The sequence below is a fragment of the Triticum urartu genome, chromosome 4 (assembly GCF_003073215.2).
Source record: "Triticum urartu cultivar G1812 chromosome 4, Tu2.1, whole genome shotgun sequence".
Taxonomy (NCBI): domain Eukaryota; kingdom Viridiplantae; phylum Streptophyta; class Magnoliopsida; order Poales; family Poaceae; genus Triticum; species Triticum urartu.
The window spans coordinates 491,803,546-491,822,658 of NC_053025.1; the positions used below are offsets into that span (position 1 = coordinate 491,803,546).

General features: G+C 47.1%; 2 protein-coding genes across 2 annotated transcripts; one reads left to right on the forward strand and one right to left on the reverse strand.

The window, feature by feature from the left end:
• Positions 1-1,360: 1,360 nt before the first annotated feature.
• Positions 1,361-4,840, forward strand: LOC125552228 (putative serine/threonine-protein kinase). Its single transcript, XM_048715715.1, has 7 exons — positions 1,361-1,607; positions 1,808-1,961; positions 2,858-2,982; positions 3,111-3,321; positions 3,406-3,643; positions 3,910-4,060; positions 4,250-4,840. The coding sequence occupies exons 2-7, from the start codon at positions 1,871-1,873 to the stop codon at positions 4,616-4,618; spliced, it is 1,185 nt and encodes a 394-aa protein (XP_048571672.1). The 5' UTR covers positions 1,361-1,607; positions 1,808-1,870; the 3' UTR covers positions 4,619-4,840.
• A 1,012-nt stretch (positions 4,841-5,852) lies between these two features.
• LOC125552229 (anthranilate synthase alpha subunit 2, chloroplastic) lies at positions 5,853-10,138 on the reverse strand. The gene is made up of 10 exons (XM_048715716.1): positions 9,553-10,138; positions 9,284-9,473; positions 9,035-9,186; positions 8,495-8,610; positions 8,155-8,401; positions 7,949-8,005; positions 7,722-7,874; positions 7,451-7,531; positions 6,749-6,835; positions 5,853-6,346 (listed from the first exon to the last, which is right to left on the reverse strand). Exons 1-10 carry the CDS (start codon positions 9,964-9,966, stop codon positions 6,020-6,022), a joined length of 1,824 nt encoding a protein of 607 aa, XP_048571673.1. The 5' UTR covers positions 9,967-10,138; the 3' UTR covers positions 5,853-6,019.
• Between the last annotated feature and the right edge of the window lie 8,975 nt (positions 10,139-19,113).

Below are 19,113 nucleotides of genomic sequence, written 5' to 3' on the forward strand. Positions count from 1 at the left end.
CTGACAATGGGATGGTATTTTGGCATCTGTTGGAGATGCTAATCTAACAATGGGATGTGGAGACGCTATAATACTGTTTTTGAGTGACGTATTTTGCATCATCAATCATCTGTTGGAGATGCTATCTTTTTTTAGAAAACTTCTAATCTATTCATCTTCAACCATGACAGTACAACGAACAAAATAATAATAATAATTACATTCAGATCTGTAGACCATCTAGCGACGACTACAAGCACTAAAGCGAGTCGAAGACGCGCCGCCGTCATCGCTCCTCTCTTGCCGGAATTGGGCACAACTTATTGCAGTAGACAGTCAGGAAATCATCGTGCTAAGCCCCATAGGACCAGCGCATCAGAACAGCAGCCGCCAGCGATGAAGAATAACGTAGATCAAAAGGATCCAACCCGGATACACACAAACATAGACCAACAACAATCAAATCCGAGCAAATCCACTGAGGATAGATCTGCCGAAAACACGCATCCACACACCCACCAACAATGCAAGATGCATCACCGAAACGGGGGCTAGGCGGCGAGGCCTTTATTCCATCTTCAGGGAGCCGCTGCCGTCTCGCCTTTCTGAATAGGACACAAACCCTAACAAATCTCAAATGAATGACTAACAACGAAGCCCTTCTGCCGGCCCTTGTCAGGATCCACCGCGCCCCATGACCCTAAGACCACTAAAGACGAGGCGGACCTGCGGTGGAGCCAGAGAGAGGCACAAACCCTAACTTTTCTTGGAGGAGGAGGAGGAGGCGGCGGTTGCATTGGAGATGCTATCTGAGGAGGCCGGTCAACAATTCCTGCTTCGGGATATTTCTTGGGCTGACTTTCAGCCAGGGCGTCTAGAAGATCACACCTTTGACGTCGGGCAGCAGCTATTAATTTACTGCAAGGAAAAGAAAAGTCAATCTGGAGCGAGAATTGCTTGGCATGTCGTTTGAACACACAACTATCTGCAAAACGGCTGATAACAACCCACAATCATCGTTTCTACACGGGATCCCGAGACCGTGTGGTGCCGAGCAAACTTTTGTACGGAGGACGGAAGACGCGGTGCTCGTGATGGAACGCGGATCTTTCGATCCATGAACGGACGAACGAAGCCGCGTACGTACGCAGGGCGGTAGACCCGTCAGCGCGGCCACCCACACCCACCGCGTGCGCGTGCCCGAGCGCGCAGGCAGGCAGGTAGCCCCACGACGGACGGAATTCTCATGCCGCCGGGTTGGGTTGGGTTGGGTTGGGCCGAGCCGTGACCCAGAAACGTGGACTTGCTGGAGGCGGGTCACATGGTCAACCGGTCAGTGCGTTCGTCGGACCACCCTCGATCGTCGCTGCCCCCAAAAACGAACAAAAGCGACGCGCTCCGCAACAGCCGAGACCCGGTAAAACTTCCGCCTGCTCTGCTCTGCTCTCCTCCCCCCCTCCTCGCCCCCGCCTACCTCCTCGGCTTGGCTTGTCCACCACACCACCACGAGGCGTCGGTGGTGGCGGCGCCGCAAAACATTCGGTTGGCTCGCCCCGGTGGGAACTGCCGGCAGCTCCACCCATCTGCTTCCGCCGCACCTACCAGCGCATCGTCTGCTCCTCGACCAGGTTGGCTACTGCCCCTTCGGGCTTACCGGGTTGCGGAAAGTCTAGCTGATGATTAGTGTCGCCGTACAAATTTACAAGCTAGGGTTTGAGCTTCCCTGCGTGTTCCCCTCCGTCGACTGCCGCGATCCGGTGGAGTAGCCCCGTGTGTGTGTTTTGTTTGCTCAATCGTGCTGAGATGGTTGATTTCGTCCCCTCGACAGCTCCGGGCGCAGATTAGAACTGGCTTCGGATAAAGGTCTCGGGTAGGCCACGGGATTCGGCGCATGGGGAGCTCCGCCAGCTGCCTCTGGAGCGGCTCCAAGTCGGGGCCAGGTCCAAATGGTCCAGCGGCCGCGGCTGCGTCTCCTCGTTCTGGTACGTTTCATTTGGTTCCATTCGTGTGCTAATGATTAATTGATAATCCTGCTTAAAGCTTTCCAACATTTTAGTCTTCCAATTTTAAGAACATACTTGCTGTTTGACATGAAAAGAGTGGGGGATTTGCTGCAAACTGTCCTATGTACCCATGTTATTTCCAACCACTTTATGGTATCTCCTTACTAGTTGCTCCAATTATTCAAGTGTTGCAAATGGACTGAATGATGAGAAATTTAGGGTGCCTTCCCTAGTTAGTGCCTTGATTAAAGTCAATTTTAACAATGGGACTGAAGCACAAAGACTTCCATTAATACAAACCACAGAACACTATGAATTCTAACAGCAAACTGGTGTGCCTTAATGTTTTGTAACAGGGAAAAAAATCTAGATGTTTGTCGGCTTTTTCATACATATGATAGTGCTATTGGTATGATGTTTCTCTTGAAGACAAGGCTTGGCCCAAAATACCAAAACATTGCAGCAACATAAATGCTTTTATGAGTATAATCGTAAGTTCACGCAAAATAATACACCAGACTGAACCAGCCTTTTGTGTTCTGCATTTCTTTCATGCTACCTGTGTCATCTGCAACTCACGCTTAAATGAAACATTTCCTACACTAGAGGTTGTGTGATCCATCAAAACTATACCATGACACACATCTGGCAATATCATAAGCAAGAAGAAAGATCAATTTTTCTATCTCTGTTTCTTGAACTAGTAAGCCGAGGTTTTGGTATGTCTAATCATCTAACTGAGAGGATCTTGGTCATAACCATGGCACCCTCAAATCCTCAACCATAATATTTACTATTATATGTTCCAGTGCATTTTTGCTCGGCCTTTCCTTTTTAACTGCCAATGATGATGTCAACTCTGAAAAAAAGTTCAGGCCATGTATTATCAAGATCCGGACGAAATATACAAGTCTTCTCCCTAAAAGAGTTGAAATCTGCCACACGGAATTTTCACATGACGAACTGCATTGGCCGTGGGGGTTTTGGACCGGTTTATAAGGTGAATCATTGGATCGTATTGCTGCCTTCTTACTTTATATGTCATATGTTATCACTGCTCATTAGTCATACTTTACTGCCAATGTTCTCTTTTGGAAGAATGAATAACAGTGGTTCTCCTTCACTTAGGGAGACCTGAGAGATGGCACCCAAGTTGCAATTAAAAGGCTTTCAGCTGAATCAAAGCAAGGAACTAATGAGTTCTTGACAGAGATCGATGTCATATCAAATGTCAGGCACCCCAACCTTGTAAAGCTCATTGGTTGCTGTGTCGAAGGGAATAACAGATTATTGGTGTATGAATATGCGGAGAACAACAGTTTGTCAAATGCTTTGCTTGGTAAGTTTAAGACTGGAATTTTACTTGCACAAAGTCTGACCTGTGTATTAACTTTCATAATCCTGTGCATTACCTTGTGATCAGGACCAAAGAGTAGATGTATCCCTTTGAACTGGCAAACAAGAGCTGCCATTTGTACTGGAACTGCTTCTGGTCTTGCATTTCTTCACGAGGAAGCACAACCACGCATAGTCCACCGTGATATCAAGGCTAGCAACATCTTACTTGATAAGACGCTGGCTCCTAAAATTGGAGATTTTGGACTGGCCAAGCTTTTCCCTGATGCCATCACTCACATTAGCACGCGTGTTGCGGGAACCATGTCAGTCCTCTCTATATCTTTTGGTGTATTTACTTGCTTTTACAGTGCGAGTTATGTGTATTTATGTAGATTTTCTCCGGAACAGATATCGTGCAGTACTTACTTTTACGATGAAAGGAAAAATATTTCAATCAGCTGCCTTCAGTTACTTTTCTCCCAGTTGAACCAATTGACTGTTGTGATGCTGTCGAGACTATTAGTTGTATTTTGCTTTTTCCGTAACGACAAACTTCTATTGACATTTACGGATATGATCTCTCCTGCAGGGGTTACTTGGCTCCAGAGTATGCACTATTGGGACAGTTAACCAAGAAAGCAGACATATATAGTTTCGGGGTGCTGCTTCTTGAAGTTATAAGTGGTGAAAGCAGCAGCAAATCGACTTGGGGGGAAGATATGCATGTCCTTGTGGAATGGGTAATTCACCTTTGCCTCTCCTTTCTCCATAGGATGCAAATACCATGCTTGTATGAACTCTTGATAGCTGCAGCATCATAAATCTGCGCACAGAGAGTCCTAGATTTCCCCATGGTAGACTCGCATCACATATTGGTGATGGTGATCGTATTTTTTTCTTTTGCATAATTGACTTGGACTGAACTGCAGACATGGAAGCTGCGAGAAGAAGAGAGGCTTTTGGAAATTGTAGATCCAGACGTGGAAGAATACCCAGAGGAGCAAGTACTTCGTTTCATCAAGGTGGCACTTCTGTGTACCCAAGCAACAGCACAGCAGAGGCCATCCATGAAGCAGGTGGTCCATATGCTAGCAAATGAAACAGAAATCGATCTTCAAAACGCCGTCCCACCGGGTGTGCTGAAAGAACCCCGTCGTAAAATGGGTAGTTTGGGGGATTTGGCTCTGGACACGTCCTCGAGTCAGAGCACCAGAGCCAACGTGGCTGGCTCCTGCACCACACAGACCAGAGACATGAACAGCTGTAATTTTAGCACAACGGAGGTTTCACCTAGGTGATGTGGTGGACCAATTTGCAAACTTGTTTGCCACCTCCATCAGAGTGCCATGAGGTTTTGATGCGTCGAGTGCTGACGAGGTTTTTGTTGAAATGGAAAATTGCACATAATGTACTTGAAGCCTTGATTCAGGAGATAGACAGGATGCTGAGGGGAGTAGCTGTGAGTTGCTGCTGTACAGAATGCACACTTCACTTCAAAGTTTAACACATGTTATTCTTTAGTGCTTGGTGTGGAGACGCGTTGCACGAGCATTATGTCGTTGGAGCTTCTCAACATAGAGGAGCCCAATTGGAGCTAAATGTTTTCTCACGGGATCTTTGAATGACAGTTCACATGTCAGGAAAGAAAAAATCTTCTGTTCCAAACGGAGTTACTCCCCCCGTTCACAAATATAAGATGCTTCTATCTTTTTTCTGAATTAGATGCATATAGAGACGTTTTAGTGTGTTTGTTCACCCGTTTCTGTCCGTTTGTAGTCTATATTAAAATATTCAAAACATCTTATATTTGTGACGAAGGGAGTACTGAGAACGAAATTATAAATATGACATGACAATACCAACAAAGATATATTGTCAACATTATAAATATGACAATACCAACAAAGATATATTGTCAACGCCAAATGATTTTGACATTGCAAGATCTGTAACCTTAATAAAGTACAGTACTTCAAATGTCAATATGACAATATATGAATCCAATGCGTGTGTGTGTAAAAAAATTAGTTATTTCATCTATATATTTGAATTCAGTGCAAGTATTATTATTTTTAAGGGTAAATTCGGTGCAAGTAGAATGAATGTGCTAGGTTGAAAATATAGGTGATGTATACTAACATAACTACACCCTACATAGGATTGTAGGCAGTAGCCTATTTGATTCATAGCTTTGTAGGAACACAAAATGTAGTAGGAATACGTGTAAGCCATGAAGTACATGTTTGGCTCGTAGAATTCTGAGTAGAAAAGAGGTGGTGGGTATGTCTTACCATTTTAGAATGTTTCAGAATTCCTTTTGATTCTTAAAAAAAATACTCCATTGGCTAATTACGTTGAATCAAATGTAGCTAAAGTGAAAATCCTTTAAGAACAGGATGCTTGTGTTTTGCCAATGGGATTCCTTTGGATGAGGGCTTAACTGTTTGTAAGCAAAGTTTAAATTATCCAACAAGACACACTATATATGCTTCCAAACAAAACTCTAGACAAAGCAAACATTGACCTTTCCGATGAGCAAAATACATCTTATTATAGCTCAGATTTATTCATTTCAAAGGACAACAAAACGTTATTGCTTTTTTTCCCCAATATGAACTCGGTGAAGAAACGATGAACAACTTTTCAACATGAACTGGGTGAAGAATGATGAACAACTAACAAAAATAATTTAATAGACACTATTCTTTGTCTACAAAAGCCGACTCTGCAAGATCAATTGCCCGAGCTAGGGCAGCCGCCTTATTCTCACATTCTTTTTGCTCATCGTCTGGGATACTATCAGCAACAATGCCCGCACCAGCCTGAAGATGAGCAACCCACTCTCGGCGCCTATCTGAGCTTTTGTATGAGTACATCGTATTGTGGCTTGGAGCTGTTGAGAACACAATGGTGCGGAGAGCAAGAGCGATAAGCATGTCACCATCAAATGATATCCCTCCTAAGCCACCACTGTATGGTCCTCGTCTTGTGACTTCCAACTGATCTATTAGTTCCATGGCTTTTACCTGGTTATGTCAAACAAACTTTTAGAGCATAGCAATTTATTTAGAATAGAAAGGCGCATTGATTGCTAAAAAGATGTCAGTGGCTATAGCTGACTATTGTATGAAGAAAGGATCTAAGCAATTCAATTGGAGTTTACAGCATAGAGTACCATAATTCTAGTCTGGATTTTTTTAATGCAGTGATCTAGTATGTATCAAGAATCCAGACAAACCATATGGCTAATATTTCGAAAATGCAAACTAACAATATCTACTGAGAAGATACAAAATGATATACATCGATTATAAAATTCTTCACGGTGCAAACAGGGAATAAAGTTGTCAGAGAAGTGCTTGACAAAAATAGATACTGGTTAAGTTGGAGAGTATGTCCATATAAGAAGGTTGGAAGCAAGAGTTAACCTTTGGTGCCCCACTGACTGTTCCAACAGGCAATGCTGCTCGCAGTGCATCCCAGCTTTCGAGACGATCATGTAACTCTCCACTGACCTGCATAGTGTTCAAAGTGAAATTACATTGGTGTTCGACATAACTGCAGAAAGCAATAATCCCTTGCCAATCACCATACACGCCTACTTTAGTTTTATTAGAAATTCTAAAATGACAAACCAAATCCTTATCTAGTGACAATTTCAATATGGGCTACATACGGATGTCTATAGACGTATTTTAGAGTGTAGATTCACTCATTTTGCTTCGTATATAGTTCGCATTGGAATTTTTAAAAAGCCTTATATTTAGGAACAGAGGGAGTATAACATATAAAGATGTCATATACAGTGAATATCAGTTATTCACAGTGCGAGATTTATTTGATCTATGAACTCTTTATTTTCTTTAATATACCATGATGGAAAAAGAAGACTAACGAATGGCAAAACCCACATGTGTAGAAATATAAGCAACGAAACGAATTAGAAACAAAACGACTAGCTTATTTTGGTAACATAAAAAATGTAATTTTAGTTGTCATATACTGAATTTATGCAAATTCTATTGTTAATGTGATAACCAAGAATAACTAGAGGAACTAACTGCAACTGTAAACTCCCGGTGTAAAACGGATGTGCCATATGAATCATAGATCACACAACACGAGTTTACCGTGGAGCTGATGTGCATGACATGGGAGTACCGCTCGATGTTCATCAACTTCTCCACCTTTACAGACCCAGATTTGGATACCTGTCAAGTCCATGCACTCATAAGAAAATTTTGTGATATTGCAGTGGTAGTAGGGCTAACACATTCCCTTTGTAAGTCCTGGAGAATGGATATAATTGCAGCATAATAAAGCTATCAAATTTAGTCCTTGACTAGGTAAAAAGTTAAAAAGATTGCCTCGGAATGTAGAGTAAGCAAAAGGAATACATACCTTGCCTACATCATTCCTTCCCAAGTCTACAAGCATAATGTGTTCAGCACATTGCTTTTGATCACTTAATAGCTGTTCCTCTTGCAATTTATCTTCATGCTCTGTCTTGCCCCTTCGGGTAGTCCCAGCAAGTGGCCGGTTAATAACCTTTCCCTGTGTTTTTTATGGTGTAGATTAGTAAGGACAATGATGCCATCTGATTAATAGCAATAAATGAGTCCACATACCTTCTCGACTTTTGTAAGAATTTCAGGACTAGATGCTACCAGGATACAACCTCTTGCCTAAAGATGATAAAAGACATTATTAAAACTTCAAAAGCAAAACAGTGCTTATACAATGTTCCAATGGTACACAATACACATTGACAACATCAATAATTTCTTGTAATCAGATAAAAAAAACATATACCCAAAAGATCTTGTAAATTTACCTGCACATATGCCATGTATGGGCTTGGGTTGACAATTCGTAAAGCTCGGTAAACCTCAAATGGAGTGGCATAAGTTCGCCTCTCAAAACGCTGGCTTAAAACAATCTGGAAAATATTACCGGCCAGAATATGCTCCTTAGCCTGCATAACAGCACTCTTGTACTCATCACTTGTCATGGTCGATTTGTTCAAGGGAGTACCAAACTGCCGAGTATGCAGCTTCACAAATCCTGGAGAGAGCTTGGGGCTGGGGTAGAAATTAAATTGATATACAGGTTGTAAGCACCAAACAAAAATTAGCAAAATATTATATTTAAGGAAATGACACAGCATATCTTACACATTTGCATTGTGAACTTTAGAAAGCAACCGCTTCAACCGGGACCTGCCATCTTTGTATGCTTCCTCGGTGGATGCATGCCGGTCCACACTTACCCAATGGATGACATATACTTTCTGCAACGAGCACAGAGCCACAGAATTTGAAATGAATACAAGCTTTCCATTAATTAAAATGAGGAACAAGTAAATGTTATTTTGACTCATAAGTTGCAACCTACTAAACATGGAACAACAAGAATGATGTAATTTCACTTGATGCGGTAATGAGCTAAAGAAATGACAGGCTTGCACTATTTAGTTTAGTTCTTAACAGGCTTGCACTATTTAGTTTAGTTCTTACTATGGTCAATGGTGTACCAATACCATGCACTACTATCGATTTGCTTCCTTGAAAAGAGATGCATAAACTGACAGTGATGAACCAAATATATCAGATAACGTGAAAGAAGTATGAAGAACAGTAGCCGTCCCTGGCAACAACAAATCAGAACTTTGTTCAAGATGACATGCTAGAAATGGATAGTGAGGAATTAAGCACCTTCTCAACATTGTCGAAGACAAGAACATCATCGTAAAGCCCCAAGTGAACATCAGGAAGGTTCCTATCATCGTGGGGAGCACCAGAGAAAGGTATCTTCTTCTTTTCGACATAGCGGACTGTATCATAGGAAAAGAACCCAACCCATCCACCTATCACAAACAAGGGGGGAAAATGCAATTATTCCCATTTCAACATCAGGCAACACCATATATTTCTCTTATGTTTTAGTTGATTTTGATCGCTCACCGCTGAAGGCCTCAGGGAGCTGGTCGATCTCCTGCGGGTGCCATCCCTCCATTATGCTCCTGGGAACCTGCATAGGATCATCCATGATCTTCTCCGTCACCTCGGCCTTCTCGTGGTCCATGATGGTGACCTTGTTCTCCTTGGCCACGACCTCCATCACCGGGTGGGCTCCCACCATGCTGTAACGACCCTTGAATCCATTCCAGTTCCACAAAGTTATTGCAAGGATAAGAATCGATAAGGGAGTAGATTAGGGAGGAGGGACGTACAACGTTGGTGGTCCCCTCGAGCCCCTGCTCGACGGACTCGAAGAGGAAGCTGGGGGTGTCCATGTCGTCCTCGGGAACGAGGCAGCGGTAGGCGAGCACGGGGGTGAGGTGGTCTGACACGATGCACTCCCACACGGGCACCAGGTTGCCCTTGCCGGTCCCCCGCGCCGCCGCCTCGAAGAAGCGCCTCCGGTCCTCCTCCTCCGCCTTCGCGGCGGCGCTCCCATTGATCACCGGCGTCGCGCTCGCCCTCGCGCTCGCCGACGAGCACCTCAGGCCGCTGCTCCCCCTCCTGCTGCTCCTCCTCCCTCCGGCCGCCACCGCCCTCGATCTGCCCGCCGCCGCAGCCGCGGGCGGGGCGGGGTGGGCGGCGAGGCGCGAGGGCGAGAACGTGGCGGCGGCTAGGGATTCCATTGCGGATTGAATTGCCCCTTCCACTCCCTGCTCAACAACGGTCTGGCACTACTCTGTCAGATTTCGCGCTCGGAGAAAGAGATTGGGAGGGCGCGTATATATACGAGATGTCCAGATGGGAAGCTGCAATCCGGTTGAGTTTAGCAGCAGGTGAGGTGTGTGTGTGTTTTGACTCTTCTGATGGGGGGAGAGGATGACCACGCAGGAGACGATTTACGGCGGCTAAATTAGGCACGTCGATAAGTTTTGTTGATTGGATTGGCAGGTAAAGGTAAATACTGAAACTACTAATGAGCCAAAAAAATAAATTGGAAACTACTTACGAAAAGTAACTATTGCCCAAGTTTTGTTGATTGGATTGGCAGGTAAATATTGAAACTTACTAATAAGCCAAAAAAATAAATTGGAAACTACTTACGAAAAGTAATTATTGCCCAAGTTTTGTTGATTGGATTGGCAGGTAAATATTGAAACTACTAATAAGCCAAAATAAATAAATTGGAAACTACTTACGAAAAGTAACTATTGCCCAAACTACTTACAAGCAATGGAGTAATTGTTTTGGCAGTGCTAAGCAAATAAAATTTCAGGAATGTTAAGAATCTAACGTTGGATCAATTCAAACGGGGTTGTTTGGTTTGAGACTAAGTTTGCCTAAGGTTGCCACATCTAAGGTTAGGTAAGTTTGACCAACTTGAGTGGGTGTTTGGTTCAAGCCACACCTTAGGGCATCTCCAGCCATTGGCCCCCCAGAAGGGGCAAAAAATCGCCCCCTGGGGGCGCACCGGCGCTAAACCGCGCACTGGGGGCGTGATGCCCCCCAGTCGAGGCCCCCACGGGTTTTTAAAATGTTTAAATTCGGCGCAAACACAACGCAAACACGGGCGAGTTCGTTCAAATTTAAACATATTTTAAAAAAAAAGAAAAAAACTACCGCGGGCTACCCCCGCCGTCTCCCTCGCCGCCCGCCCACGCGGTTCTACATGCCGAGGAGGTTGTAGAATCGCGTGTAGTCACCGCCGTCGTCGTCGTCGCCCCCGCCGACGCCTCCGCCGTCCCTGCTGCATCCCTCCCCCGGTTGGCGCGGCGGGTTGGACGGTCCGGGGGCGTCGTCATCGTCGTCGCTGTCGAGGACCACGACATCGTGCTCGTCCTCGCGCCCACGCTTGCGGGCGGCGATCTCCTCCAGGACCCGGCACTGCCGGACCATCTCGTCGCGGAGGTAGTCGTCTCGCGCCCACCGCAGGGTGTCCTCGTCGGAGAAGCCACGCCGGGTTACCTCCTCGTACTCCGCGGGGAGGCCGGGCTCCGGCTTGGGCTCGACGAGGACGAAGCGGACGGTGGGGGAGGCGTTGTTGCCGATGCGGACGCCGGAGCTGCGGGTGCGCGCGCTGACAAGCGTGCCCTGGGGCTCCGGCTTGACGGGGCGGAGGTAGAGGCAGGGGGAGCCGCCGGTCGAGGAGGAGGACCCCCCGGTCTCCATGCGCCTCGGGGTCCAGGAGCTTCCCCGGCGGCGTGGGAAGGACGGGGGAGCGAGGTACTCGAGGCGCGGCGTGTTGCTGCCCTCGATGTACTCGAGGACGGCCTCCAACGTGCGCCCGGGCACGCCCCACCACCGACGCCGGCCGACGGCATTGAGCCTGCCGGAGGGCTCGACGCCGTTGGTGGCCTCGAGCTGCTCGGCGTGACGGCGGCGGAAATAAGGCTTCCAGAGCGGGCTGTCGGGGACGTACCGTGGCCCCTCCCTCGCCGCACGCGGCAGGGACGAGCGGATGCGTGCGATCTCCGCACGCCGCGCCGCGCCGGTGGGTATCGGGGGCACCGGCACGCCGCCGACGCTGATCCTCCACGCCCGGGCACCCGCATGTCCGGCGGGACCGGGTACTCGGCCTCGAAAAGGAGGCGAGCCTCGTTCTCGTGAAGATGGCGGCGGCCGAAGCCGTTCGCCGCCGCGCCGTCGCCTGGGAAGCGCTCGGCCATGGGTGTGATGAACTGGAGACGGCGAGAGAGAGGAGAGGGAGGAACGACGACGGCGAGAGAGTGCGAGTCGCCGAGTGCGCTGGGGCGCGTCTTATATAGGCCGAGGCACCGCCCGTGTGCGAGCCGCCGTGAGTACGCGTGGCGGACGAGGGCGGGCGAGGGACGCGCGTCATCCGGTTTTCACTGCGCCGCCCGTGAGGCATCAATGGCGCAGGCTGACCGGCGCGGCAGCGCGGCAGCTTTGGCATTGTTTCGCCGCGGGAAATGAGGCGATGAGAACGACGAAGGGGCGAGAAGAGGGTAGAGTCGCTGACGCGGCGGGCCCGTGGCTGTTTCGTGCCAAAACAGTTCGCCCCGACGCCCCCGGGCGCCCCCCAGCGCGCTGGGTTCGGCCTGGGTCCGCCGGCGCTGTTTTCGGCCCAAGCCGGCGAAAATCGGGCTCCTGGGGCGCGACTGGGCCGATTTTTCGACGCCGGCGCAAAAAAACGCCTGGGGAGGCCTTTCCTGATGGCGCGGCTGGAGATACCCTTAGGCAAGATTCCCTTAAGCTTGCCAACTTATGACTCTTATTTTGAAGAACTAATCTTAGATAAGTATAGCAATATTGTATGGTAAAATATGACATGGTTAGGCTTAGAACCAAACAGCCCCATAGTTTCATCCTCACGACATATGCTGGGACGATCCTTACACGATGCCAAATCCAACAGCTTTGTGATATGAAGTGTCATCGGTGTGGCAACGTTCTTTACCTAGTAGTACGAAACTATTCCTTTCGCTTCTAGAAAAAAAGGTTTTTATCATTTATGCCATTATTTATGTCTCGCTACTTAGTTTTATTATTAGAAATTATAACTACTCAAAATGCCATCTTTCATAAGATACTTCCTCAAAAATGCCATTAGATATCTAAAAAATGACATCGTTTGGTTAGATGTTTACTTAAAATGTCATTAGACATAGTTATTGTCAGGTCAAACTCGTTGACCATGTTAAATGATGAAAATCCTTCTATATCCACATGTAGCTCTCTATATCTCACAATGATAAGTGTCGACCCCACTTGTCAGGAGTAAGCAAGTGAATAATTTTATAGGAAAATAAGAATATTGTTGGGATCAAGTGGGATCCACACTTTATTATAATGAGATAGAGGGAGAATTGACATATTAGTCTATAGGTATTTTGGTCATTATAGCATGGCAAATGAGATTAGAGCTGACAATAATGGTCTCCAGTGGCATTTTTGAGCTTGTGCCTATTGAAGCGATGTCATTTTTGAGCCAGCTAAAATTCCTAGTGGCAAAACTAAGTAGTGAAATACAACCAATGACATAAATGATAAATAAACAAAAAATAAATATCTCAAGCTTATACAATTTTATATTAAAGTTTGTACAAAGTTAAGACACTTATTTTAATTTTAAGATGGAGGGAGTACTTTAGAGAGACCACATATGCTGGGACGATCATTCACGATGCGAAATCCAGCAGCTTTGTGCACTTTGATTTGACTTATGGATGGTGGGGATATGCAAAACATGAGTGAAGTTCAAAAAAAACCTTCAATTCGTATGTTGCGTCGAAATCAAACCCTGACCTTTTAATACCTGAAATTGATACCCTATATTTGTCCATCCCGGTCAATGTCGACCTTGTGTGCGTTTGGCACACCAGGAAAAAAGACAATCCCAGCTGATTTCGCCTGCTACTCTCACTGATAATACGGGTCCACATGTCATATTCATCCCTCTCCTCCCGCTGTTCCTTCCTATCTTGCGCGGAACCGCGCGCCCTTGCAAATCGAGCTGCCGAGGTCGCTCACGACGGTAGTGATGAGCTGACAGTCAAGAGGAGGAAGGGTGGGAGGCGGGTCCACATGCGTCCGCGACAATGCTCAAAGGTTCTGGATCTAGGGCCGTACTGGACGCCCGAGATGGTCGCCGCCGAGTATGACGTCGCCGTGGTTATCCCGATGGGGATTGTGTTTTTCCTACTACACCAAACTAGTCTAGATTTGGGCAGGGCCAGAATTGATCGGGATCAGTAAATATAGGGTACAAACTTCAGGGATTAGAAATTGAGGGTTTAGTTTCAACGGGACATACGAGTTCAAGGTTTTTTCCAGACTTTACTCTGCAAAACGTCGTGCATGAAGTGTCATCCGGTAGCAACGTGTTTTTTTCTTCTTTTGAGGGGACGGTAGCAACGTTGTTACTAGTACTCGTACCACGAGAGACACGATGCACTTTTGACACTTGATATTCATGTGGGAACACGAGAGACGATTGCTGCACTCTGGACCTGTTTAACTTGAGACCAAATAATGTAGTAGACAATTGTTGCACGTTTATAATAAGGCGGTAATCTCCTTTTTTTAGACAAAGGCAGTAATCTCCTGGCCGGTGGGGCCGGGTCACGGGCTGAGATAAGATCCACGTGAGCTTTTATCCATCTGCCTCCTCAGAGAAACACGGAGCATCTCGTCGCACAAACCAAAGGAGAAGAGAAGAAGAAAACTTCCAAATTAGATGGAGCATTTTGTATGCATGTCTGCCGCGCTATTTGGCCCATATCCATATGCCCCCCCCCCCCCCCCCCCCCCCCCCCCCCCCCCCCCCCCCCCCCCCCCCCCCCCCCCCCCAACACCACTCCGGAGCAAGTCTTCTGTTCCAAGAGTCAGCGCCCGAGCAGCGCCGGTGCCGGAGCCGGGGCACCCACGGCGACCGGGCGACGGGCACGACACGCCGAGGAATTCGCCGTCACGCGCTGTGCGCGCAGTAGACCGGGCAGCGGTCGAAAAGGAAACCGTCGTGCTTCCGTGCACGACGTTTGTTTTTCAGTTTTCCGCCCGCGCGCGCCTGGGCACGGGGCGAGGCGAAGCTGCGCGGAAACGCCGACGCGCGACCGTGGCACCGCACCACGGTTGGTGGGGCAGGTCGTCGTTCAGCATTCCATGGGTGCGTATCTTCCGACTGCTGCTTGGAGAACCGGAGAACGAGAGACTGTCATCACCTTTACATTCCACAAGCGCACCTCCAACCCTTTCTTGTCGTTCAACTCCTCAAACGACTCACTAAATCTCAACTCCTCAATTATTATTTTATTAAACAGAACTCCTCAAATTTGATCTATGTCGTCTTCCATAGCATCTACGTCCGGACTTGACAAATCCGGACCCTATACTAAACCCTAAACCCGCGGGTGTGTCCGCGGACAGCGTCCGACGGCTCTTTAAATGGGCTGTCGCACATCCACATACCTCAAACGAAAAGTTCAAATCCATGTAATCCATACACGTTGATCATACGATACAAATTATTCGTATTCTACGGTTCAAAATAAAGCAAAGCAAATCGTAGTTCAACAACAATCCGGACATGCCAAAATGAAATCAATGTCCAAGCGTGACTGATGCCGCACTGGTTGGCCGGATCACTCGTCGAACGCCATCCATGTCGCATGCTTCGAGCCCGTCCTTGCGTCCTGCTCCGCCTGCATCCCTACCGCATATTCCGCTGCTGCCACAGCCGCCCTTGCCGCCTCGTACTCCCTGCGGTCGTTGATCTCCATCTTCTTCTTCCTTCATAAGTCACTTCTTTGCATGCTTGTCCAAGAGGGTTTTGTCCGCCAACATGATATTTGCATCCTCCGCGTCCCGTGCGAGTTGCAGCCTCTTCTTCTCAAGCTCAATCTCTCCAAATATCTTGGCCTTCTCGAGCTCCCATTTGATCGTCGCATCTTGCTTCTTCAACTCGATCTTCTCGCTCTCAATTTCCAGCTTCTTCTTCGCCCTCTTCTAGTCCCAATCCATCCTCTCCTTTTTGCGCATCTAACATGAGCTTGTACCTCTCCTCTTTCTTGTCCCCCTCGCCAAAAAATGCCCGTCCATGTGGAGGACATTTTTGTAGCTGCGGCATCACGTGAGGCCCTTGCCTTCTCCCATTTGTTTCCCATGACTTGCCGGTTATCCTTTGGCACAGTGGCTCTTGACAACAATATCGTCCTTTTCATCATCCGACCCAATTGATTGGTGCAAGCTTGAGCCATCATCCCTCTTCTTGTCGGCCTTAAGATCGGCCACAAGTTGTGTCCACTTTGGCACTCCATTCAATATGATCCAACAATGGCTAGAGGCAAACGACTTCTTTTCTGTTTAATGATACAAAGTGGCCGCCACTGCTGAGTAGCAAACAACATATGTATGAGCACGAGAATGCAAACACAAGAACCATATGCAAATGATGACAAGATGAAGCAATTGAGCTTATATGAGTTGCCACTCCCATCCCACTTTGAGGGCATTTGGTCACTTGTGAGTAGTAGCTGGCGTACTTGTTCACTTTCCTTTGAATGATCCCCCATCGATGTTGCAGATATGCCACATTGCGGTTGGTCACAATAGGATGCGGCTCCACATATTCCTTTTGTTCTTGATACTCATTCCAAATCTTCTCCCAATACTTGTTCCATTGTTGTGGCCAACCAAGTTTGACCAACAAGATGTCCTCAAAAGTTGAGAATGTCGGACCTCTTGCCGTTTTCGTCTTCCCGTTCTTCTTCTTCTTGCTTGGATTGCGATCGGATGTTGTCCCAACTTCAAATATGGTGCCCCCAATTCGTACTCCATTTGGGTCGGACCTTGATTGTCATTGATCATGTTCGATAAGAACACCTCCTAAATGATCATGGTTTGTAAGCATTCACCATGTCGGAAATGAACTAGCGATCTATGCAAAACACTAAACATACCATGTGCAAAGTTGATCGGACAAGAGCAACAAAAACATACCGACTTTAGTTGTTTCATTCCGCCGAACAGGTCGTGGGCAGCCCGGGCGCCGCTGATGCCCGTGCTCATACGTGCGCGAAAAAGTTTCGACGAGTGACATACATCCACTGTCAGCATCTATGTGGGTGGAAAGCTCTCCGGAATGCCCCAACTGGTTGTCGGATCCTCCTCTGTCCCAACGTGGTCCGACGGCGCAATCCGCATTAGTGGACGAATGTATGGAGTGCAGGGTTTCGGGCGCAGCAGGGGGGACAACTGCTCGTCCATGTCTGCATCTCCCTGTGACGCCTCCGCCACTTCCTGCGCTCGCTGTCGGTGTCACTGCATCTTCCAAGTGATGTTCTGTGGCTTGCACAACAAAACCGAGGACGGGACGCTGACGAACGAGGTGGACCCAATCTCTGTCGCGATGGTCGGGGACGAGTTGGACAACATCTTAGGCGGTGGACGGTGAGGGCTCGGACGCAGGAACGGCAGGAGGGAGGCAGGAGGAGGAGTAAGAGTTTGGTGGATTTGATGCAAACTGCGGCGGGGTTGGGCTGTCGGGTCTGACGTGGCGGACGCGCCTGGGCGCCCTCATATCCGCCCCATATTTGGGCTGGATACGAAGGGTGCCAGTCAATCCAGGCGTTTGAGGCCCGTTTAAGGAGCCCGTCTAGGTCACATTTTAGTGACTGGTCAATGACTGGGTCGTTCGCCCAGGCATCTGAGGCTGGTTTGGAGTTCCCGGCTGCATATGCTCTTAGGGGCATTATTTTGGAGTTGGACTCGGTTAGAGGGACTTATGGCTCATGGAGGTGGTCGGCGATAGCTAACATGACATCTCTGTCAGGGTAGCTAACGTGACACCCTCCACATTCAATGAGCGTCGGATGAGTTATGTCGATCAACATCATGGGATCGAAGAGGCATACGTTCGCTCCATTGGACATATCGTCCCCTTCTGTCTCGGTGAGGTTCGCAGATATGCTCGTTACAGCCTGAAATAATACGATGGTTTTTGATTTGCAATTTCATAGCCGCACAGGCATTCGAGTGACCGGCCGGGTGTGTTGTGGGGTGTTGTCTTCCGGTGTCTTGTATGTATTATGGTGTTTTAGGCCTAGTCTAGCTAGGCCATGTTTAGGTTTTTCGCTTAATTTTCCTCGATAAACCGAGCAACCTTCTTCATTTCTTTCTTTCTTGTCACCCGCCTTACGGTGCATTCCTCTTTCAGTGGTGTTCTTGTATTACCCCTTTCTTATCAATGGATTTGACAACTCCTCTTCCAACATTTTAGAAAAATGAGAAATTAAGTTAAAGCTTTTTGCACCTAGCCTTTCCCCAAATTCTCAACTCCGCAAAAGTTCAAATTTGCACATATAGTCATTTCAAACACAAATTGAAACTAGATTAGATAACTTACTACTTAACTATACAATACTACCACTCATTAGAGATATAAAACACTTAGATTAAACTAAATACCACTTCACAGAGCTAAAAATACTCTGCATTGGAGGAGAGGTCGATGACCGCCGCGCTGTCCGAGCCAAAGGCCTCATGGTCATGGGTGCCCACCTAATCCATCGCATTGACTCATCGTCGGAGTTACAAAGCTCCGAGAACACACAGTCCTGATCCCTCTCCAACGTCTCCAAGGTTGTGTAGTTTGCCGCAACCACACACTCGAACTCCACTGATGCCTCAATCATTCATTACTAACTTGCTCTTCTTTCCTAGTGATCGAAATAGGGATTCCCATGGATTGTAGGCCCTCCATTGTAATGATTGTAATGATGCTGAAGAGATCATCATTATAGTAACAAGGATCTAGTTTATATATCTCGAATTGGGTTCCATAAGATGCCAAAATAGTGGAAATACCATCATGTCTACCTAAAGCAACTAGTTTCTATAGATTGAGAAATGGTTTGTATAGAATGAGATATAGTAGAGACCCATGAGTCAATAAAAAAAAGCGAGAAACGAGGTTGTTTGAAAAGGCTACGGTCTAACTTTTTCTTCCTAGTGGAGTTCAATACGAAAATAAAGGCGCTCCGCCTCCGCATTGGAAAGGTGCTGTTGGGGAACGCAGTAATTTCAAAAAAATTCCTACGCACACGCAAGATCATGGTGATGCATAGCTAAACCTGAGAATGGTTATTAAAAAACTGGGTGAAACGGTTCGGTTCTTACTTTGGGTTTGATTGGTTATGGTTTTATTGGGCTGAATCTTTTTTAGTTTGGTTTTGGTTTGGGTATGTGAAGAAACCAATTTGGGTATAGTTGGTTATGGGCTTAAATAGTTTGGTTATTAACGGCTATAAACTATGGGTCCAAACCGGTTTCTGGGCATTGGTTATGTGCAATAAGCAAGGACGCATCGACAATGA